The sequence below is a fragment of the Polypterus senegalus genome, chromosome 8 (genome assembly GCF_016835505.1).
Source record: "Polypterus senegalus isolate Bchr_013 chromosome 8, ASM1683550v1, whole genome shotgun sequence".
Lineage (NCBI taxonomy): Eukaryota > Metazoa > Chordata > Cladistia > Polypteriformes > Polypteridae > Polypterus > Polypterus senegalus.
The window spans coordinates 69,495,482-69,520,022 of record NC_053161.1 but is presented as its reverse complement, the minus strand read 5'-3'; the positions used below and the strand labels follow the sequence as shown (position 1 = coordinate 69,520,022).

General features: G+C 35.5%; 1 protein-coding gene across 4 annotated transcripts in view; it reads left to right on the top strand.

Annotated features, from left to right (window-relative positions):
* flncb (filamin C, gamma b (actin binding protein 280)) overlaps positions 1–24,541 on the top strand; it is a 149,435-nt gene that overhangs the window by 103,106 nt on the left and 21,788 nt on the right. For 2 of the 4 annotated variants that reach the window (XM_039761213.1, XM_039761215.1), the window contains 15 exons: positions 2,022–2,182; positions 2,272–2,439; positions 3,688–3,811; positions 3,936–4,092; positions 7,109–7,298; positions 8,579–8,602; positions 9,277–9,524; positions 10,606–10,701; positions 11,928–12,027; positions 14,479–14,619; positions 16,422–16,550; positions 17,979–18,152; positions 18,676–18,837; positions 21,129–21,332; positions 21,560–21,712. In XM_039761213.1, coding sequence (XP_039617147.1) covers positions 2,022–2,182; positions 2,272–2,439; positions 3,688–3,811; positions 3,936–4,092; positions 7,109–7,298; positions 8,579–8,602; positions 9,277–9,524; positions 10,606–10,701; positions 11,928–12,027; positions 14,479–14,619; positions 16,422–16,550; positions 17,979–18,152; positions 18,676–18,837; positions 21,129–21,332; positions 21,560–21,712 — 2,231 coding nt within the window. The remainder of the gene's footprint in view (positions 1–2,021; positions 2,183–2,271; positions 2,440–3,687; positions 3,812–3,935; positions 4,093–7,108; positions 7,299–8,578; positions 8,603–9,276; positions 9,525–10,605; positions 10,702–11,927; positions 12,028–14,478; positions 14,620–16,421; positions 16,551–17,978; positions 18,153–18,675; positions 18,838–21,128; positions 21,333–21,559; positions 21,713–24,541) is intronic. The other 2 variants (XM_039761214.1, XM_039761216.1) reach the window with 1 other exon arrangement.

Sequence of the window (24,541 nt, the reverse complement as noted above, 5' to 3'; positions counted from 1 at the left end):
CCTCGCAACCACTCATGCATCGCTTTCTTCACGTTGTCATCAGCCTTTAATATGATGACCACCCAAAAAAGGTGAAAATCACACAGTGTCAAATCTGGTGAATAAGGAGGATGTGGCAATACCTCAAACTTCAGTTTCTCCAGACAGGCCTTGTTGTTTTTAGCAGTGTGTGGTTGGGCAGGCATTGTCTTGCAGCAAAAGACCCCTTGAGAGAGTAGTCCCCGCCGCTTGGATCGTAACAGGCTTCACATTGGTCTCCAGAAGGTCACAGAAACTTGCACTAGTGACTGTAGTACCACTTGGCCTGTACTGTTCCACAATAACTTGGGTGCACAAGTGGTTTTGAGGATGAGTCAATACTTTTTATTCTGCTGGAATCCAGGCAGGTGGCACAAGTGCATTGAGAAGGATGGAGACTACACTGAGAAATGACATTATCAATTGTGTTAAGGTTCATTCCATTTTCTAATAAATCCCATTTTCTAACTTTAGCTTGACTCTCCACTTGTATATTAGATCCACTTGGCCATCCTTGGTAATTTTAATCACTTGGTTAGTAACAATATTTAATATGCAAAACTTCTGTTTAAAACAGGTAGAGAAATATCAACAGAGGAGAATACATTAAAATAACAACTTAAGTGCCTTTTAATACTTTGTGGTAGTTGGCATTAGGCATGCCAACAGATTTTGTGGGAAAAAGTAGCCCTGATGGGGTATCATCACACAGATGTAATGAGAATAGGCTAACACCGATGCCGATGGCCTCCTGTTAGCTCCAACACACTACTGATGAAATGGGTAAGGAGTGTGGCACAATCTGTGCAGACTTTGAGGCAGATTTCAATGAGTCAACTAACCGATGAGTATTAACGATATCCGTCAATAAGGGCGCGTAAATAAAGGCGAGCTTCAAAAGGGCGACCTTAATTGGGCGCAGTGAATAAAGGCGCGCGTAAATAAAGGCAAGCTTCAAAAGGGCAACCTCAATTGGGCGCAGCGAATAAAGGCAAACATAACAAAATTATTACAGAAAATTTATTAGATAAAGGCAATGATTGAACGTATAAAAAGGCGAAAGCAAGAATATTAAAACATCCAATTAATTAATGCATGAACTTCTAACAAACTATTCTAAAGCTCTCTGTATTTCGTTGTTTTCTGCTCTTACTCATTGTTGTGTTACACTTGAAGCTGTAGATTATGTGCAATGTGTAGCCTTCGAATACGAGTAGATCTGCACCTTTGTTGCTCTTCACATATTCCAGAGCCATTTGAACTAAATTATCTACGAACGCCTTTATTCGCTGCACTCAATTGAGGTCGCCCTTTTGAAGCTCGCCTTTTTTTGCGCGTTCTTATTGAATAGAGCCAGTATTAACAATGTGTTACCTGTCTATCAAACCAAAAGCCTCTCCTACCAGTGAAACTTTGGGAGATTAGTTTTCATAAAGGTAAGGAACACTAGAACAGAACAGAGAGTATTGACGTGACAAGTCAATGAATGTATTCAGTTTCGTGTCAACAAAGTCAGTTGGAGGTATCAATATAAAGGTGTTTGTGTGCACATCAGTCTGCATTATATGAGCAGAACAACACTTGAAATGTGCAGGATATCTGATGTTCATTTTTTAATAAGATGTAGTCCTTCATGGTGTTATTACACTCATATATAAACTGGCTTTATTCAGAAGGCAATGCTCCATACTACTAGATTACCAAAGTCCTGCAATGGTTCCAGGAACATAATAAAGAGCAGTGGTCTGGAATTAGCTATTGTACATGTGGTAGAGATATACCACCATCCAATTTGCAACAAGTATGAGGCAAATTAGTGTCAAAATTGGCCATAATTTCAGTGCCAAACATAAGACACAATAGTAAGTATGTGCAATTACAAATTTAGACAAATGTGGGTACAAATGATCAGTTTACTGACAGTTAGGTGTTTGGAAGCAATTTCTATTTAGGTTATATATAAATGATAGCTTTGTTTTTAATGACAACATTTATGATTCTAGGGGTGCTGGTACTGGAGGTCTGGGTCTTGCTATTGAGGGTCCTTCAGAGGCTAAGATGTCTTGTAAAGATAACAAAGATGGTAGCTGTAGTGTGGAGTACATCCCCTTTACACCAGGAGACTATGATGTCAACATTACCTTTGGTGGATGCCCCATTCCAGGTAACAAAACTTATGTTGTTTATTTTGGGAAAGTACGTTTTTCCATATACAGAGGAGAGTTAATGGGAGCTAACTGTTGCTTCCCACAGGAAGTCCATTCAGAGTGCCAGTCAAGGAGGTTGTGGATCCCAGCAAAGTCAAGTGTTCAGGTCCTGGTCTGGGGACTGGTGTGCGAGCTCACATACCCCAGACATTCACTGTGGACAGCAGCAAGGCCGGCCTTGCACCACTTGAAGTTCTTTTGCTTGGGCCTGCAGGTTAGTAGGTGTATATACATGAACACACCATATGTTAATAACAGTAAAATGGCATTTCAGTGCAAATAATGTTATAGTAATCAAGAGTCAATGAAACCATTAGTATTTTTTAAACCTTTGATTTTAATTTCTTATTTATTTTTCCTTGTAAAGACAGCATAATCATCATCTTTTCTTTTGGGTGCAATGGCATAGTACTTAAAACCAAAAGCAGCAAAAACAGTAGCTGTATAAAAACCCAAAAAGCCTAATGCATTGAATATCTGTATGTCTAATAGGATGCTGTCTAAATGGAAGCAGCACATGCTTAAATCATTTTTAACCTTCCTGTCCAATGCTGGTTCCTGCCATGTGCTGGGATAGGCTATGATAACTATTACCCTTTAAGACAATAAATCATTGTAGAAAGTGAATAAATAGCAACATGTGTGAGAGTTTCTCCACTTTTTTGTTTTCAGGCCATTGTAGCTCTTAGGATGAAACTTGCCCTAAGCATGGCTGCATGGTTATAAGCTTGCAGAAAAACACAGAGCATTGTTATGTAGTTTTTGTGAGCAGAAAATGTTAAAGGAGATGAAATTCACACCCATTAATGTTATGTTATTTCATCAAAGTGTATGCAACTAGAAAGAAATGTTTAAAGAGTTTAGGAGAGGTGTTCCAGAGGCAGATCATTCAAGGCACCTGTCAGTATCAACTATTAATAAGAAGCATGAAATAATCTAAGACCATCCATTGTACTCACCAACAGAAGAGTAATATCATAGGGCAAATCACATTACAGCTATAAGATTGGGTTGATTTGCAAGTGATGACAACTTGCATACCTGGCCTCATACGTAACAAAAAGACTTTTTTCTGGAGAACTTACAGTAGAAATCCAAGCCTGTTTTCATATAACAACACTAGACATGTACTGTTCTCTTAAACATAGTTGGTGATTACTTTAGAGATGTTGAATGCAATCTGAAAGAACCAGTGAAACATATCTTAAATATTCAAATTAAAAATTGGCCAATTTTCAATGAAAGGAATTATTTACTTTGCAATAGTCCTTATTTTATATCTATGTTGGCTTCTATCTGTATGTAAAGTCTTGTTTTGGCAAGAGTGATAAACTGAACTGCTGCTAAAAGCTTTATATTCACCAAAACACTTCCAATATTATAACTGAAGAAAACTTTCATTAAAGATTTTTTTTGAAGTGCCCTAAGCTTTTTAGAGATCTAAAAAAATTTCTTTATATAGGAGTGGCAGAACCAGTGGACATTAAAGATAATGGAGACGGTACTCATACAGTTAACTATACCCCAGCAATGGATGGCCCCTACACGATTTCTGTAAAATATGCAGATCAGGAGGTTCCTCGCAGGTAAGCCCTAAACACAAGCTATTTAAAAAAGTGTGTTCCTAATGTAATTTTTTTATTTACAGTTCATTTGTAACATACATATGTATACATTTATGCAAAAACGTCATTACTTTTACTATTTCAGCCCATTCAAAATCAAGGTTTTGCCCACTCATGATGCCAGCAAAGTCCGTGCCAGTGGACCTGGCCTTAATGCTTCAGGTGTTCCGGCCAGCTTGCCAGTAGAGTTCACTATAGATGCTCGAGATGCTGGAGAAGGCCTTCTCACTGTCCAGATTCTTGTGAGTTGATTATACTTTTTTTACACATAGTAACAGTTACATCTGCAGGCAATGTGTGAAATATTTGGATCTGCCAAAAATTATAAAAAAAAAACTACAAAACTTCTTGATATTGTTACAAAAGACTTGGAAAAGCTTCTAAGTACTGTTGATGTACACTAAGTGTACTGTAGATTGCAGTCATATGCAACACATGTCAGTGGTCTGTATCATTATAGCCATCAACATAACAAGCTGGATTTACTTACAGAATGTACAATTGTGTGAAATGCTCACAAAGAAAAAAGCACCGTCATCTGAAGTGCTACATTAGAGAAATTTGTTTTAACATTCTGTATCTTCTGCCCTAAAAAGAAATGCTTTTGCAGCCTCCAGTGTGTGGTACAAATGTAGGTGGCATTTGAAAACCTAATAACAGGAGCCTATAAATAAAAGCAGTTTCTTTTCAAAACATTTTGCTGAGTGGAGGAGTTATAGCACAGTCTGAATGTTAAAGCAAGCGAATGCAGTCAAATAGTGACAACTTAACTTCTTGATACACAACTTCTTGCTTTGTTGTCAGCAATCCTCTTAAATCAGTTAAGGTTTTTCTTTAAATATATCTTTTATTGTGGAAAGTATCATCCTCATTTTTAGTCTTACACATTCATTTATGTGTTCTGTGAAAGCGAAAATACTGTATATTAAGGTGTTCATGTGTTAAGAATGATTAGGTAATAGTCCCATACATTGACTGGTAAAGGTCTGGGTCATCACATTGGCCCTACAATAACATTTTAAAAAGCAAAACAAAAATCAAAAAAGCACCAAGTTTAAATAATTAAAACTGATTCTTTTAAAAATTTCTAAATCTAAATAAAAAGTCATCAGCAGAATGATATCATTTTTGTAATTTATTTTAGATTTTAAATTCAGTGGGTGTATGATAGTGTGTGTGTGTGAGTGTGTGTATGTGACGAATAAGCCCTGTGAAAGATGGGCACCACATCCAAAGGTGGCTCCTACTATGCCTGTTCATGCCATACTGCCCGGTGACCATCAATTTTTATGTGTTTTCAGAAATGTTTTCTTTCGTTATTTTACTTCTGTTTAGTTTGGGCTTTACATGACTTTTTTTACAGTTGGAGCACAGGCAAGTGAAGTGATTTGTCACATGTGAGTGTCAGTGTACATGTGGGTGCCTTGAAATGGACTGAAGATGTGGTTCAGGATTGTTTCCTGTCTGCCACTGAACCAAATTAAGAAAGTTTGAGAATATTGTGCTTATTGCTATGTATCTTGAAGAGAAGGGTTGGCTCTGGCCACCTGCAACTTAGTACTTTATCAATTTCAGAAAATGAATGAATGAATGTATTTCAGCAAATGGTAGTAGTGCTGAATGTCAGGTTTATATCAAATAAAAATAAAATTAAATAAATTTAACAAAGTAATGGAATTGAAAAACAATATATCGAACATTACACCGAGTCAACATTTCCTCCACTTGCTTATAAGAATGGATCTTTTCTGGTTCAGATGAAATTCAGCAAGATGAAAATAATTTTAACTAAGCTTTTTTAAAGAAGTGGTGATTGTAGTAACAAGATTTGGAACTGAAGTGAGGTGTTTATAAAATTTCGGAGAATAGCACTGTTATTTAAGATATAAAATTAATTTAAAATTAAGAATGGCATATTGAATCATGCTTTTAATGTTTAGATAGTGTGGCACCCCGGTCGGGATGCCCAGGAGGACCAGAGGAGGGCTTGTACCTCCTCCAGACCGCGAGGCGTCCGTCCTGGTTACGCTGGTGGCCTCGGGCAGGGGGCATGGAAGCCCAGCCCTGTAGGGGCCCGTGGCCACCAGCGTAACCAGGACGGACGCCGGTCTGGAGGAGGTACAAGCCCTCCTCTGGTCCTCCTGGGCGTCCCGGCCAGATAGATAGATAGATAGATAGATAATACTTTTATCGGTATGTAAAGTCTTAAATCAGCAGGTGATAAAATGCTGAATGGCTCATAATTTCCCCTACATTATTCTGAAATATTGTACCTTTGCAGAATCAGTCCATCCATCCATCCATTTTCCAAGCCGTTGAATCCGAACACAGGGTCACAGGGGTCTGCTGGAGCCAATCCCAGCCAACACAGAGCGCAAGGCAGGAACCAATCCTGGGCAGGGCACCAACCCACCGCAGGACATACACACACCCACACACCAAGCACACATTAGGGACAATTTAGGATCACCAATGCGCCTAACCTGCATGTCTTTGGACTGTGGGAGGAAACTGGGACAACATGCAAACTCCACACAGGTCTCCCAACTGCGAGGCAGCAGCACTACCCACCGCACCATCGTGTTTCCCCTTTGTAGAATATAAAACTTAAAATATTTTTGCCAATAACTTTGTTTTCTATCGTAAGACCTAGTATGTCAGTTCTTTCAAGTTGTCGGCAAATTGAGAAAAGGATGTTGCCCCTATAATTAACGATCTCTAGATTTTTTTTTTTTTTTACACAAATCTACAACACCTGCTATTTAAATAACACAGATACAGCATTGTGATCGTAATCTGACATTTTCATTGGTAGGTGGTCTTTCCTCATTGGTCAGTGGAGCTGCTAGGTTTTTGTCTTTCAGTTTGTAAATTACTGTGTACATACTAGCCTCTTCCATCATGCTATGACTGGAATGAAAACATATTTCCACCTCTATCTTATAATATCAGGAAAGACCTAGTAAATTCAAAAACTAAAAACTCAATTTTGAAAAAAAATGGCAGTTTCTAGGATTTTCCATTGCATATGAAATTGCTTAATAGTTAGATTATGAACATACCAAAAGATATTGTGTTCCATTTTTTCAGCAAATATTACTGCCTACAGTTTTATGGAAGAAAGACTTAAATATATTACTTTATAGATACAGATCTTTCATTTTAAAGATTTTATAACACTAAGTCAAAGAATTTTATTGCAGTGTGCATGTGAAAATGACAAGAATTTAAAGTACAGTATGACACTTTTTCCATCAGGATCCTGAAGGGAAACCAAAGAAAGCAAACATACGGGACAATGGAGATGGAACCTACACAGTGTCATATGTGCCCGATATGACTGGCCGTTACACTATTACCATTAAATATGGTGGCGATGAAATCCCATACTCTCCCTTCCGTATTCATGCACTTCCAACAGGAGATGCCAGCAAGTGTTTGGTGACAGGTAATGTAAACCTTGTGATTCACAGCTTATAATTTAAGAAGAGACAATACTTACTTGAAAGTGCTACTCAGACACTGAATGGGTGGTGCTGGTGTTCTGTATGATTTGGCCCCTCTTCCTTCTACATAATACTATACTCAAAAACATTTAACAATCAGAGGAGTGCTTTAGTGAAATTAGGAGATTGTTGTTGTGGTACTAAACAACTGCTTTGAGGGAAAAGGCTTGATGGCCCTTGAATTACTTTAATTCAATAAATTAGTTTAGGCAGCACAGTGAACCGCTGAGTATCCATGCCCCTTTATAGCTGTGCTAGGTGGACTGCCATTTTGGAATTGTGCTGGTGTTGATTTCCATGTGGCTATATTTAAGGTTAGCCTACAATGGAATGGAATCCTATCCGGTGTGGGCTCCTAATAATGTCTGCACCTTCTGAGGATGTCAGTGACTCCATAATTAGATATATTTTAGGTTTTTGTCACACTCACAAATATAGAATTGATGGGGGGTTTAAAAAAAAGGCTAAAAAGCATGAATTAGTTTTTTCTATTTAGAAGAAAAAAAACAGGAAACACAGAGGTTACTATGATGGTCTAATTTTTAAGCAACTAGGCTAAAAGTCCAACTTATGTATTTGATGTGGAGGCTGTCTTCCTTCTATTTCAACTAATTTTTTTATGACTTTCTCTTCAAGCACTTTGTCTTTCCACAATCCAGTATATATAATAATATATATAATATATAATAATATGTATATAATATACTGTATAATAATATATATAATATGGCAACTATACTGTATATATAGTATATAAAATGTGGCTACAGTAAATTACATATTCTTTGTTAGAATATCAACATAGCCATGTTTGTTTGTTTTGCTTCATTCTGAAATTTTTGAATCTTACAATTTTGCTTTTAAATACTGTATTTGAAAGTATTGAAAATTGGCATCAAAAGAAATTATATATATTAAAACTATTGTTATTGCTTCATATAAATAGAAAAGGTATGCATACTTTTGTATAATTTAAACTTTTGAGTACAAATTCACTTTCATAGAATTTTAGATTTACAGTTATCCTATTGATCAGGAGATAGAATGATTACCTTGGGAATTGTCTGTATTTTAATTGTTTTACTATTAGTATTAAGTTTTGTTTATTTCTATGAACTATGTATAAGTGAAATAGGCTATGCTTTGTAAGGCTTTTTTTGACAATTGAATACATTTTCTGCTTTTGATTTGTAATAATCCTTTAATAATTTTTTTCTTTCAGTATCCATTGGCGGACATGGTTTAGGTATGTATTATTTTGACTTATTTAATTTCTGCAGATGCATTTCCTTACACACATATGCACAAAGACACACACACATAGATAGATAGATAGATAGATAGATAGATAGATAGATAGATAGATAGCATTTATGAATCACTTAAAAACATAATAGCAATTTACTGTAAGTGAATATGATTACCCAAGGAGCATTTGAGGTTCATGTCAGCTGCAGGATTTCACTGAAAGCTGCTTTCCTTATCTATATGATAAACACTCTTATCCCTTTAAAGTTGATTTTAATTGGTGGAAAAACTTCACACAATGCATACTTATGTTAATCTGCAGGTAGTACACTAGTTAAATATTAATCTTGAAAGTGCTCATTTTTTACAAACTAATAACTCAGTTTTGTCTGTTGCTCTTAATGAAAGAAAGAGAATAGATTACATGTTTGCTGCACTAAAAGGCATTACAATAAATGTATATATTATTGTATTTTTACTGCAGATTAAATATACTCTACATCCACACTTTGAGCATACCTACAGGGAACCATTAAGAAAAGAGTTCAAAACAAAAGTTAGCCTTTGATGAATTACATTAAAAATCAACAGCAAACACACACATTCAAGCCATCCAATAGGGTGAAAGCTGTTTTTCTTTGTTTATCTTATTAAAATATATCTGTTACACAGGTACTGGGCTAGGACCCACCATTCAGATTGGAGAAGAAACAGTTATCACTGTTGATGCAAAAGCTGCTGGAAAAGGAAAAGTAACATGCAAAGTGTCCACCCCTGATGGAGCTGAGCTAGATGTGGATGTGGTTGAAAATGCAGATGGGACCTTTGATATTTACTACACAGCACCAGAGCCTGGAAAATATGTTATCACTATCCGTTTTGGAGGGGAGCACATTCCAAACAGCCCATTCCACGTAGTGGTAGGTGCTTCTTTTACTAATTGATTTCAATGATATAATGTAGTAAGTGCATGAAGAAGCAAATAATAATATAAATGGTAACGACATGAAGCATGACAAATATGTGAGATTTTTTAAATGTAAACTGAAAAATCAACAATGGAATGTCAATTACTATGACGCAGGATGCTATTTGAAATAAAAATTAAGAAATGTTAAATGTGAATATACTAGATAAAGGTATATTTTGCACATATTATCATGTTTTCATGAACACTTTATTAAAAAAGTCATTAAGTAGTTTTTCTAACCTGCTTAGTCATGAACAGGGTTGTGGAGATGCTGGAGCCTATCCTAGCTAGCATGGGGGCAAAGCAGGAACAAACCCTGGACAGGGCGCCTGTCCATCACAGGGAAAATCAAAATAGTGTTTATTTTAAATATTGTTTCTACAAATGAAACCAACTCCCATTCCACCCGAACTAAAAAAACATATAGTAAGCTGCAGAACATCCAATCAACCACCAAATGTAGAACAGCATTAAAGGTTTTAGCTATCTGTAATATTCGAATTATTTAAAATGTGGAATTGGCACAATATTAAAATCCAGCCTTTTACTTTTAAGCTTCGTTTTCCTGCAAAATTATCCACAAGGCTAAAAGCGCAATACCCCTTCCAAGAGGGCATTCTTTGACAAAACTTTAATCTGCATTGTGCATCTAATTTTCATGCTGTATAAACATTATATTGTAGAAGAATGCAAGTGACAATTTATAAGGTTTTAAGAGGAACTGTTGTCACATATGCTTGAGCAGTTGCCTTTTTGAAATCACAGAAACCTTTTAAACAGTATCTGTAGGAAGGAGTAATTATGGAAATAATGGAAGCCAAGTATGTGTTGATGGCTTATCAAAACAGTGGTTATTGATTCCAAAACTTATTGATGATCTAATATAAAGATCACTTTCTTGTTATCCACGAAATGTTCAATATACATTGAAATGGCATATCTAAACAATGTTGATTTTTTTCATTCTAGGGTTGGGTGTTGTGTCTGCATGAAGTAACATTATTCCTAATGTTTAACTTGCCTTCTATTAGGCGTGTGACACCATTCCCATTATTGAAGAGCCATGTGACATGCTGCAGTTACATCAGCCATACCAACCGTACCACAGTGGCTTTCCTTCACACTGGGTATATTATTAATTAATGAAAAACTGATTTTGATCTTTCATACTGTTATGAAACAAAAACAATCTTTTTAACACTGTCAAATATTCTTTTATAGAGAATATTAATCTCTATATATGTATCTTTTTACTTTTTCTTCTGTCCTATCCTGTTATTTTCAATGCTGCCAATGCTGTTCTATATCACCCTTGGTAAAGACTGATGTATTTTTATATATGTTTTTGGTTCCATCCACATTTCAAAGTTAATCTATATTGAACCTTTAGGCCATGTCAGGGATTTTATTCAATGTGAACAATTCACAACAGTCAACTTTATATCTGCAGTTTTAATCTAGTGCAGATGGCTTGCAAATATCAGATCATTATGAATAAATAGATGGCCAAAAATGTTTGGCTCGGAAAGCAAAATAAACTTCCATAAAATGAATAAAGTAAATTTGAAATAACACAGAAACCAATTGATGGCTTTGGACACATTGATTTGAGTATGCATGCTTTTAACATTTTTGTTTAGTTTGTTGTATATGGTGAAGCATCACTTGGAACATCTGTGGGGCTTTACAGCCCTATAACAGAATTTTCTCATCTCTCGCCCACTTACTCATGTGGTATTTCACAGTTCGCTGTATAGCCTCTTTCTTCATGCCTGCATGATAACCAACAGGGAAAACAGATATCTGTTAAATCATTTTAATGCATCAATTCCAAACCCTGATTAATCTACATTACATCATTGGCTTCAGTGCTTTCCTCTCCCCACTTGCTCATTTTATTATAAAACCTGCAGTAATGAGCAATGGAATTTTTAGACACCTCACTTTGAAATACTTTTTTCTGATGATACAACAGTTTAGTAAATAACAATAAATAATATCTCAGTGTTAATAATATACCTTTATAAAGTTCATAATAAAAGTGATCAATATGCATATTGTTATTGACAGATATCTGCAACCTGTCCTTTATTATGACATTTCTGGTGTGTGTTGTTTCATATAAATATAAGCATGTTTTGTTTCATGTAACTTTTTACAGTTTTCTTACCAGCTTATTTTTCTATTTCTCCACCCTGGAGCCTCTACAGCTCTTATGAACATAAGCTACTGATCATGCTTTTCTTCTTATTTCTGTTCCAGTTATCTTATCTTTGCTGTCCACAGATAAAACTGTGTTTCTCCCTTGGTCACTCATTTACATTTAGATGAGAGCTGTAACTTTTTCTTACAGGCCACAGAGGAACCTGTTGCCCCAGTTGATGGCATAGAGCCCATGCTCAGACCTTTCAATTTGGTCATCCCCTTTACTGTCCAAAAAGGAGAGATAACAGGTGAGGTTTATAAAAAGTGTTTGAAATAACTGGATTCATTAATGGTTTGGGATGGCCATTATTGACATCCTTGAAGTACACCAATTCTAGAACTGCTGGTTGTTAGATTGCATTAACATTCTAATATATACTGTAAATATACTCATTATAACACATAGGTGACTGTGAGGTAGTAGGGAAAGTGACATCATAATGTAAACAAAAATGATAAATGTATCATATATAAGTGATGAGTAAACTTGATAACACACTAGAAGATTGAGTAAGACAACTACTTGATATCCGAGCAAACTTATCTCTGTTCAGTTTTTTCTTATATGGAGTTTTTAAGTGAGTACAAGCTCAGGTAACTTACATAAATCTCAAAGTTCAAAGAACAAAATGGATCTTGCACACTTGAAAAAGTCCTGGGTGGTACAAATCATCTGTCGTTGGTCAGTGTGAATAACTTGAACTTTTAGTAGGCAGCTCCATTGTAAAAATAACTTGATGATCCCTGAAGTAAAACCATTTGATGTTTTGAGGTGCAGAGGTGCAAACCTGGAATACCCGCCAAGGTGGCATGCTGTCCTGAAAAGCTTAACAGTTTAAAACAATTTAAGAATGCTGTGATGTGGCCAATGCAACTTGAAATTCTTGTTTTCTCCCCCCAAGTACTTGAGGAATTCTATAAAAACGTTTAAGACTGAGACAAAAACAACTTAACAGTTTTAAAATAGTCATCAAAACAGTCAATCTGTCATATTTGGCTTATCTAGCCATGAAAGAGAGACAGATATGAATAAACAACAGTAATACAGTATTTGAACTTGAAAGGTTCGGCAGATAACATTTTATAAGAAACAAGAAACATTTAATTTATTCAATGGACATACTGTTGTTTAAAATATAAAGGTTAGCTCTTGAAAATATTATATTTGAGGCTATGTGGGAGTAACAGTGAGATAATAGCAGATTATTAACTGAATTCTTTCAATGTCATTGTGTATTCTATGTTGTGTTATTTTTATGTGATGACCCACATATATGATAGTAAGAGAAAATGCATAGAAAATAAATAAATACAACTTTTAGTGCTGCATTATAAATAAATGTGATCTAAACAAAATGTCTGCCTCTAAAGAAAAGCGGTCTGTTCTAAAAAGGAATTCCTACTACAAAAGAACAAGTGTATATTTTTTAGAATTATCAATCCATTCATCCATTACCCAATGTGGTCTCAAGAACCAGCGTTTATCCTGACAGCATTGGTTAGAGAGCAGTCACCAAAATGGAGTGTGCTATGGCAGGGCACACACCCACACTCATTCATATTAGGCCAATTTAGATTTTCCGTAAACTTAATATACATGTGTTTAGGATGTTGACTGAAAACCAGAGTATTAGAGCCCAGAGAAATCCAGGAAAGACTCACCTGTACCTATATTTGTAAAATTGCCTTGTAAATATTGTACTACTGTACGTTAAATTTAGAGGCAACTTCTCTAAAGAGAACATTTATTTATGATTTGGAATTCCTACCTGTATATAGTGCAGCCAATATCACTTAAATACCATTTTCCTATATAGCTTATTAAACTGTCTATATTAAATAGAGTAACCCTCTCTGAGTAGCGTAGACCTCCTCTTTTACAGAGCAACCCTTTGTGAAATGCATAGTTTAAATATAGTGTGTGCATAGAATGTCTTTTTTATCTTTCAATGTACCAGTTCTTCCCTGCTTTCAGTAAAGTTTTTTCTTTCCATTTTAGAGGGCTTTTATTTTTATTTTTGGTTTCACACTTTAGATCTGTGAGGGATAAATAAACTGAAACTGGAAAACTGGCAGGTGTCTCTATTGTGTATTTCTTTGACAATGGAAAACAAACATTTGCAGGACCAAAGAAACATATGTTAACAGTTAAGTGTTGATGCTAGACAATTATTAATGTTAGAAAATGCAATCATGGGGGCATTTTGATAAAAAAAAAACCTTAAATAGGCTTTTTTTCCCTAAAAAGCAATGACCAGATCACTGCATTTTACTAATTTGCTCTTTAGGCAAGCATTCTGGAATTAGACAGCATACTGAATGGATGGCAGTTAAATTTAGGCCAATGACTCATGCTGTGACCCTGAGAACATCATTTCATTTATTTGTTTTCCACCTGGAAAATTTACTTTTGTTCTGTACTTTTAAAGCAAACTGGGAATGTTTATGCTATTTGTATTTTTTTTTTTATTATGAATCATAGTATTATGGTTTGATAAATGATTGCGCTTCTGTGCCCTGTCTCTGAGTATCAAGAAGTCAAACCATGTTTAATGCTATTATTTACTCTAAAATGAAGAACTGATTCTGTAATGCTGATGATTGTGAAAAACTCCAATTGGGAAATACAGCATCAGTTATCATTTTTGAAAAGTTCTTTGAAATGTCAGCACCAATTATGTTTTCATTAAACATTGCAGGAGAAGTACGCATGCCATCAGGTAAAACTGCCAGGCCTAATATCACTGATAATAAAGATGGAACAGTCACTGTAAAATATGCACCAACAGAGAAAGGACTACATGAGATGGATATTAAATATGATGGAAATCATATTCCAGGTTTGTGCTATATGAAATTTATTTCTTTCAGTTTTATCCATTTTAGGATGCACCAACACATTCACACACACACACACACTCATAGATATATATATATATATATATATATATATATACTGTAAACCTACCAGGCAAGACTTAGTTACACACAGTTACATTACAATAATTTGGATAAAATTCAGCTTCTGACTACACTGAAATTCAGTATAATGTCTTATTTTGCAAACAGTTGTGAAAAGCATTGCTATGAAACTGAGTCTACACACCTAAGTCTCTAGTCATGAGTCCAACTCATTGCTCAGTGGTGATCAGTTGATATTCCCAAAGTACTGGAAAGAGAACCACAGAACAGATGACATGACACAAATGTCGATCATTGTTCACCGGTAAACTAATTAGCATAGATTTTTAACCACATGTCAACAGTCAAATTTAAATCAATGAAGCCATTCATCACAATCACACTACTCCTTGTGTGGTCATCATTCTGCTTGTTAACATTGCAGACTCACTTAAGAAATACTACTGAGTCAGTAGGTACTGTAGTACCTGCCTAATGTAGTACATCCATATCCTAAGAACATCAAATACTGTAAACAAATGTTAGCATGGTCTTTTCATCCCTGAGTACATACCCAAAAGCAGATTATTCCCACACTAACATGGTGCCTACCTCATGGAGTAACGCTAGGATATGGCTACTTTTGATCAATAAATCAGGTTGTAAAATCAATATCTTATGCAGATGCATGTTTGATTATACCCGTTGTGTCTCACAATTTTTGACACATTCCCCATTAGTCACATAGTATCCCATATTCTAAAAGAGTGTGCCAAGTGCCAAGTTCTACTAATTCTAAACCTCCCCTAAACAAACAGCCCTGACTCCCACCTTTACATTATGGTTGGTGAGCTCATATAAAATCTCTATGCTGCTTGTTTAAGCTGGCTGACTATACTAAATAGGTGAGCCATGCAAACAGGGAGCTACTGGTGTATGCCTCTCCCAGGCTTACCTCCATTATCACTGTTTTGTGCTACATTCTTGTTGCTTTAGTAGAAAGCTTTATGTGGAGTGACTTTTTTGTTTATTTCACCCCCTTACACTGATATGCTAAGGGAAACCTTACCAGTAATACATTTTTTCCAGAAGAGTAATCTTAGGCTAAGGGTAAGGGTAATCTTAGATTACATATCTTAGATTGTAGTACTAGGTTGTTGTACCGTGTTAGCCATTATGAATGTAGAGAAAAGCCAAGCAAAATGACACCTTTTATTTAACTAAAGATTACAATATGCAAGTTGAGGCAACTCAGGCCCTTCTTCAGGCAAGATTGCCTGAAGAAGGGGCCTGAGTTGCCTCGAAAGCTTGCATATTGTAATCTTTTTAGTTAGCCAATAAAAGGTATCTTAGATTGAAATCTCAAGTATGAAATCTGTGAAAGTATTAGTATTTTTAAAATTGTAATTAGAAGATAGAACAGTTTGGTTTTTAATATTTTTAAAAAGACACTTTTATTAAGACAAAAATATGCAGTGGTCCCAGAAATGAAATAGATTCATGGAGCAATGTGGAAATACCATGATTTATCAATTAATATCTTAAGATGTGTAATGAAAAATATAGAATATTATGTAATCACAACTACTCTTGTGTGGGTCTACAAAATTATCTAACTTGTATAAAGGGAGCAGCTAAAACTTCCATTGGAAGTGGAGCTGCATGACTGTAATAACAATGCATGTGTTTGTTGTTCTATAGACATAGACAGGTTATTAATATCTCTTATGTTTCATTTTAGGAAGTCCATTGCAGTTCTTTGTCGATGCTATTAACAGTGGCCACGTAACAGCCTATGGACCTGGCTTAAGCCATGGAATGGTGAACAAACCAGCCACTTTCACCATTGTAACCAAGGATGCTGGTGAAGGTAAGAAAAGTGGTTCATTAAGAATAGAAAGGTTGCCATAGCAATGCTATAAACAGTGTAAATGGGAAAATATAGTCTGTTGTCTGACAGATTTTAAATAAATAATGAATCTCAGTTATACAGGTAAAGAAGCCTAACAGAAACTACAAACTGTTATGAACTGAGAAAATCCTGTGCTTTGACACCTCTGTGTAAACTGTTAATCAATTATATGAACATACAAAGGCGCAGAACTAAATGACAGTACAGCTTGGAGAATGTTGCATTTGTAAGCATGAATGTTGCATTTGTAAGCAGGTCAAAATGTTTTGAACTTCTGCCATCACCCACTAATGCCATACCCTCTTAGGTATAAATCTGAGTTTTTTGTGTTATTTAATGTAACCCATGGTGTGCACATTTGAAGCAAAATGTTACTGAGCCAATTGCACATTTTTAAAGCCAAGAATGCTATTATTTGTCCCATTAACACAGTGTCATGTCAATGAACTATTTAAAACGGGCCCACACATTTTTACACAATTCCTAGCATTCACAATTGATTTTAATGCTCTGTCATTTTAGTGTACTTTGAAAAATTATGTTTTAAAATACTCCTCACTACAACAATGCATAGTGATGCACTAAAACATGGAACCTTACTTGCAAATGAGCAGTAATTTTGAAAATGTTAGACAGAGGCTTTCTTCAATGCATACATTCACCGAAAAAAAACAGTTTAAATAATGATGTCCTGATGAAGTTAGCTATATTCAGATATAATATTAGCACATTTACTTATTAAACTGATTTTTATAATATTTAAAAAACAAGTACTTAAACTCTCTCGTTTCAGCAAAACATCTCTCTTTTTATTTTATATATACATAATTAATTTTATATTGAGTCTGTATTAACGTACTGTACCAAAACATTTTACATGTGTGCAATAGTGCAATTTTTAAATATTCTTTACCGTCACTGCAATGGCACATCAAATGATTTGTCCATGCTTACATTCTTTCAGTGATGGAAGATGACACTTGAAAATTGTGATTTATAATTCATCTCCTTCAGCAAACAATTTTCAAGTACACATACAGTATACTTTCTTATTCCATTTCTAGAGCCAGAGCACAGGCAGGTTAAGTGACTCCTTTAAGGCTACACAGTCAGCCATAAAGGTTACAAAAAATGTAACCTTGTAATAGAATGTCCCATCCTCCAAATGCAGTAACGCAGAGCCATGCTCAAACTTAAAAACGCATCTCTTTACTTTAATTGTAGTTTAATATACAGTATATCTAAGGCACTGTCCCAAAATAATAAATTCCAGCAGTGCAGAGTCAATGCCTACACATCAGTTTCTGCTCATCTTACCAAATCAGACTTCTGCCAGTCCACCTTTCATTCTGAAATAACAGTTTGTTTGTCCTACATTTCTGGCAGGCGGTCTGTCCCTTGCTGTGGAAGGACCATCAAAGGCAGAAATCACTTGTAAGGACAATAAAGATGGCACCTGCACTGTTTCCTACCTGCCGACTGCAATTGGAGATTACAACATCATTGTCAAGTTTGATGACAAGCACATCCCTGGAAGTCCGTTCACTGCTAAGATTACAGGTGCATTATTTGTTGTGGCAATAAATGGAAAAATATTGTTAAAGAAAAAGAGAAAGAAAGAAAGAAAGAAAGAAAGAAAGAAAGAAAGAAAGAAAGAAAGAAAGAAAGGATGATATTTGTAGAAGAACATCTGCTAATACTCAATATTCACTTGAATGTAATGGAAATTGGTATTAGGATGTTGTCTTCACTTACTACATTTTGTTAGCACTGCACTTTATCTTAAGATCTCTTGGACAATAAAAAAAACAAGGAGGAAAAAGCAATTTATTTCATTTACTTTTTTCAAATCAAAAACAGAATTAAACAACATCCTGGAAAAGTGTACCGGATATGCTTGACCTCTAAACTGTACTCTGTGCACATGGCAATAATAATCCTATAAATATAAATACACATTTAGACTTCTGGCTGAATTTGAAAGTGTACGTTTGTTTATCGTGCTTGATGGTGTCAAGATTAGTATATTTATGACCTAACATTTGCAACCTGAATGTTTTCAATGGAACATTTTTGTCTACAGGTGATGATTCAATGAGGACATCCCAGCTCAACGTAGGCACATCAACAGATGTCTCTCTGAAGATTACGGAGACAGATCTTAGTTCATTAACAGCAAGTATCCGTGCACCATCTGGTAATGAGGAACCTTGCCTTCTGAAAAGACTGCCAAACAGACATATTGGTGAGTAGTGTTCCTGTGTTATGCCTACATATAATAGTGTCATTTACAGTATAACTAGCGAAAAAAGAAAAAGAGGACTGTACATTTTAAAATTAATAAAATCTAAATTGCAGTACTCAGATATAATTCTAAAAATTATACAATGATGTTGTTTTAATGAAAACACTACCAATATATTTGTTCTAAAATCTGAAAATATGAAAGCATTATACTGTACGTAAAATGTAGAAGGCCAATTGGACCATGCAGACAGTCTCTTTCTTCTTGTTGTCAAGGGGAAAAAGAAAAACCCCACTAGTTGCAATGAAGAACCTTTGAGAGTAATCCAAATTGGACACAGTCTGTAACTTGAGTGTTTTCCTAGAAATGTCTATCATTTCCATTCTAACAGTACATGTGCAGGTAGTAAATTTTCAAAGCTGACAACCACTCACATTAAAAGGCTGTGCTATTTCTCCATCCTCAATCTGTTCTTTGTCTGCTTCATTTTATTTCTCCTTGTGTGGCCTCTTGTTTCCTGAAAAAAAAAGTTATGAACAGTTCTTTAAAAAATCCGTTATTATTTCCAGGCTGAACAGATCTGTCATCTCTTGTGTTTTTTTTTTTTTGTTGTAAAATGTACTGAGCAAAAGAAACTATTATTGTTCACATAATACATAGCCCAAAAAATGTTTTGCTGCAGGATTAATAAATTGGACTTTTAAAGGTATAATGGTGGCAGTGGCAGGATATATAGGAGTTAACAATGCCGAAACAATTTAGGCCTATATATTACCCTGAGAAGGGCATCACGGCGGCGCTGCTGGGTAGCGCTGCTGCCTTGCAGTTAGGTAGACCCGGGTTCACTTCCCAGGTCCACCCTGCGTGGAGTTTGCATGTTCTCCCTGTTTCTGCATGGGTTTCCTCCAGGTGCTCCGGTTTCCTCCCACAGTCCAAAGACATGCAGGTTTGGTGCATTGGCGATTCTAAATTGTCCCTAGTGTGTGGGTGTCTGTGTGTGTGCACCCTGTGGTGGACTGGTTCCCCACAAAGGTTTGTTTCCTGACTTGTGCCCTGTGTTGACTGGGATTGGCTCCTGTGACCCTGTAGTTAGGATATAGTGGGTTGGATAATGGATGGATGGATATTTGAAAGTTCATACTGTAAAATCTGTGAGGGTTTACTTTTCTCATCTGTCATTATGTACACAAAACACAGAAGATGAAACGCAAAAAATATACAGTGTGTATATGTTCAGAAAAACATTGTGTACAAAGTAAAACAACATGAAATAAAACATAAGTGAGTCCAATTTTGGCAGAATCAAATATTTTGAAACAGTGTGTGTATGTTAAATAAAAAAGATTAGAACAGCTGATGTTCTTACCCATGCACAGTCCTGCATTTATAGTAAAAGAAAATGACTCACGTGGTTAGCAGCCACTCCCACATGACATCATAATGTAGCAGCCATGTTGGTCAGAGATAAAGTAAATAAGCCATTCACACAAATTCAGCATGAAAAACAAAGACAAATAATAATATAACAATTACAGCCAATTTGAAATGCGTTCAGCCAGCAAAAATACTTACAATGATGTAACAACCTGTCCATGGCTTATTTCAGCTTTAAGCCTGATGCTGACATTATAGGTTTGAATTCTCCTCTCTAGAGGACGTAGCAGTTTCAGAGAGTGGAAGGGAGGAAGGATTAATTGGTTATGTTGTGGTTGCAGAGATCCTGTTGCTTAGATTTGGTAACCAAAATATGGAAAAATGGTTGATTAGCATATCAATCATTACTGATTTTTAAATTATATTTTTTATAGCGTATGTTATTGTATATAATGTACCAAAAATAAAATAATTTAACTTTCTGAGATCATTTTATCCAGAACAGCAACAATGGGCATTGTGGAATATACTGCATAAGCATATATCTGCAATATGGAAAAATCAGCTATATACAATAAATAAATAAAAACACAACAGGTTGACCAATGAAGCAGAATGTTTAGTGTGCAAATTTATTTTCCAGCATCAGATTAATTTATGTTTCTTTAGAAAATAAAAAGAATAATAAAAAGAAAATATCTGTAAATTATGTGTTGTCTTTTTCTGCAATATTTAACATCTCAGCGGTGTTTCAGAAGCCTTGTCTAAGTGGAATACTTGGAGACATGATAGCCCAAAGTAGCAAATCAGAATTATTTTCATTATTTGTTACAATTGTATTTTCTTGAAATGTACATATTCCAGTTATTTTTTAAAGTTCCTGCCTGTGACCTTCTTTTCTTCTTCTTTCACTGAAGGAATTTCATTCACCCCAAAGGAAGTTGGAGAGCATGTGGTCAGTGTTAAGAAGAATGGTAAACATGTTACTAACAGTCCCTTTAAAATCATGGTTGGACAATCAGAAATCGGCGATGCCAGCAAGGTGAAGGTTTCAGGGAAGGGCCTGCTGGAAGGTCACACTTTTGAGGTGTCCGAATTTATTGTGGACACTCGAAATGCCGGTGAGTGAAAGTGTGGGCAAATTCTCCCTTAGATTTTATTTCACCTTCTCCTTTTTATGAGCATTTCTGAAACATTAAATTCAGTACATTAGTCCTTTCAACATTTCTGGCAGAGCAAGGTGTGTTCTTTTGCAAATAATCATATTTTTACACTGATAAATGTCAAAGAAAGGAATCAAGATATTGTAGTTCTTCTGTTAATCAGTTATTGTATAATTTTTTCCTAGGCTATGGAGGCCTTGGTTTGTCAATTGAAGGTCCCAGCAAAGTTGATATAAATTGTGAAGATATGGAAGATGGAACATGCAAAGTTACTTACTGCCCCACTGAGCCAGGCAATTACATCATCAACATTAAATTCGCTGACCAACATGTACCAGGTAGAGTACAATCCAAATCTGATAGAAGCCTAAATGTTATATTTTTAACTGCCACTCAAATCTTTGTGCAAAAATGCAGTGCATTGCTGCTAACTGTCTGCTTAATTTATCAATCCCTGAGTACAAAAAGTATAAAAGCAAAAACAGAAGTACTCAAAACAGGTCAGCTCTACCATATTCAAGAAGGAGAGGAAGAAATAAAACCAGAAAAAAGCAGTAATAAATGAAGTGAAGTTGCTTAATGGTTGTAGATGAGTGCAATTAATGCAGAATAGGGATGGTCAAAGCAAGTGATTAATTTATTAAGCCCAAAGTAACAGTCTTTATTTCTATATCTTCAAGGATTGTAGCTAAGATTGTGGCTGTTTAAAATGATACTGTGCAATTGTTTCAGTTACTACTCTGCATGACTGTCATCAAAGAACGGAACACTGCATATTACAATGCAAATATACCGTACCTCCTTTAACAATACAAATACTCAGGATGTGCCAAGCGTTTTTGGCAAAGAGACTTTTAGGATATGTGTCACTTTGATGGTGGGGTTGCGTGCAGCTGGCAGAGGACACAGAAATAAGTAATAGTGTTAATGCAAATGTGCATTGTGAAAATATATATAAATAACAAATAAATTAAGTGCAGTGCAGTGCAATTATTCTTTAAATAAGTAATCCAATAAAAGTAAGTGCTTATTCTTAGTATAAGTTAAAATCAGTTAATACATAATCAATAAATAATCCAAATCAAGAAAATGTAAAAACAGGAATAAAACCATAATACACTTTTCTCTGAGCCTTGGTGTCTCTTTAAATCTTCTCCGACCTTGCTCACCCCTTAGGTCTACTCAGCAGGAGCAGAGACACTAGCAAGTGCGGCCAACCCTTTAAAACTGGTTTGTCCCCCAAACACTTCAGCTGGTCACCACTGGGGTGTCCAAGCTCCACCACCATCGTCTAGCCACCATCTTTCTCTGAGATATATATAGGATGATCTCCTAAGCTCTTCGGTCATTCCTGCTCCCTGGGTGCTCAGCAGGAGCAATCCAGTCAGGAACCTAAATTCTGACCACCAAGCCTCTTGCCTAATGCACCAGCTTGCTCGCCAGGATTGTCCTCTCTCATGTCCATCCAAACGTCCTCCTTTCATTTTTCTCCCTCCTTTTTGATCACTTTGTCTTTTTTCGATCTCCCCTCAAATAATTTTTCCTTTTCATTAATCTCATCTAACTTACTCAGTTTCCATTTATACATTGTGGATGCAGGTGCCTTAATAACAACCCACGGAGAATCAATGAGGAAACTGGCTAAACTAATCATGAATTCACATGTAAATGTGATTAGCCAATTTCCTCATTAAATATTGTTAGACCGCATACTGCATGCACTCACACCGCCAAAGCCACAAAGTTTTTATTTTAAAAACTTGCACCAACTCACTTCACCAGGGTCATGCCACTATTTACAAGAGGATGGACAAGGTGTTGTAGCAGATGTTACAGGACTTGCCACATGCAGCACACAAGAAGACCATATATTGGTTTCAGTGTGAGAAATTTTACTCCATAGTTTTAAAGTGACCTATACAACTGCTTACCTTCTTCTAAATGCTGTGAATGTCATTCATTGTTGATATAGTAAACCATTGTTTAGTAATGAACATTAGACATTTATATCATCATTTTATTAGCCATCATTATTACAGGAATCATTATAATAATGCAAATGTATTGTTTGTTTTTATTTACAGCTAGAAATATACAGGTCAAAAAGTATAACAAAAAGAGTTGTTTCACAGAAGTCTCTCAAATGACATACCCAAACAAAAATACACCGAAAAATAACAATGGGTCTATTTAGTGATTAAACATAGCCATAGTGATTAATGCTAGCAGATATCCACGACTAGAGGCCTGCTTTAGGTTTTCATTTGTTCATGGGTTTGGACCTTACCAGTCCTGAGACTGTAATCACTGTCTATAATATAAAAATGATTGTGTTTGTGCCTTAGCAGTCGGCAAATGTAGCCAAAATGAGTAAGCAAAGAGTGGAAAATGCATGAAGCATGAACAAGAGAAGTTCATTTCCCAAAATATAATACATACAACAAGCAGAGAGAGCCATTGTTAGTCTTGACCATGGAGGTGAATGGCAATGCAAACCTAGTTTGTTATCTTCTGGTTACTTCCAATTTTAATCTCTTTGAATATTTAAAAACTTGTCACATTCATTGATCACTTGGTAGTTTATCTGGTTTCTTTAGTTTGTTTTGATTATGCTTCTGCTGTTTGTCTTTCTGACAAATTTTTGTTTGCTACCAAAATCTTTTGCTGGTGTGTAGTACTTGCTCTGTATTGCGATTCTTTGGTAGTTATCCACTATAATTTCATATGTTTGCATGTGTTACATCTGGTTGCTAATCTGACATACACACTTTCTTTTGTCAATTATTTCTTAGTCAGTATAGTCCTATTTCACATTCTAGAATTAAAAACAAACAATGCCACTGCTGGCAGTAGTCATTAGAAGGTGATCCTCAAAGAAAAGGAAAGAGCTATACATGACAGAAGCTTAATACTGGGAGCAAGTTGATGCTTTCAGTTTGAGGTACCTTTTATGACAGCTGTTATTGGGCATTGGATAAGCAGTTTATGTATTGCTGTAAATATTTTTTCATCTGAAGTAAGAGTTATTTTCCTATATTTAGTTTTGTGTTCATATCAGATAGTCACATACATAAATGTACCTAAGCAGCTACATGGCTCAAAATGTGTTCTGTCAGATGTTTCTTTGGGTGAGCAGGGATGTAATAGTATAACCAAACAATATTAGA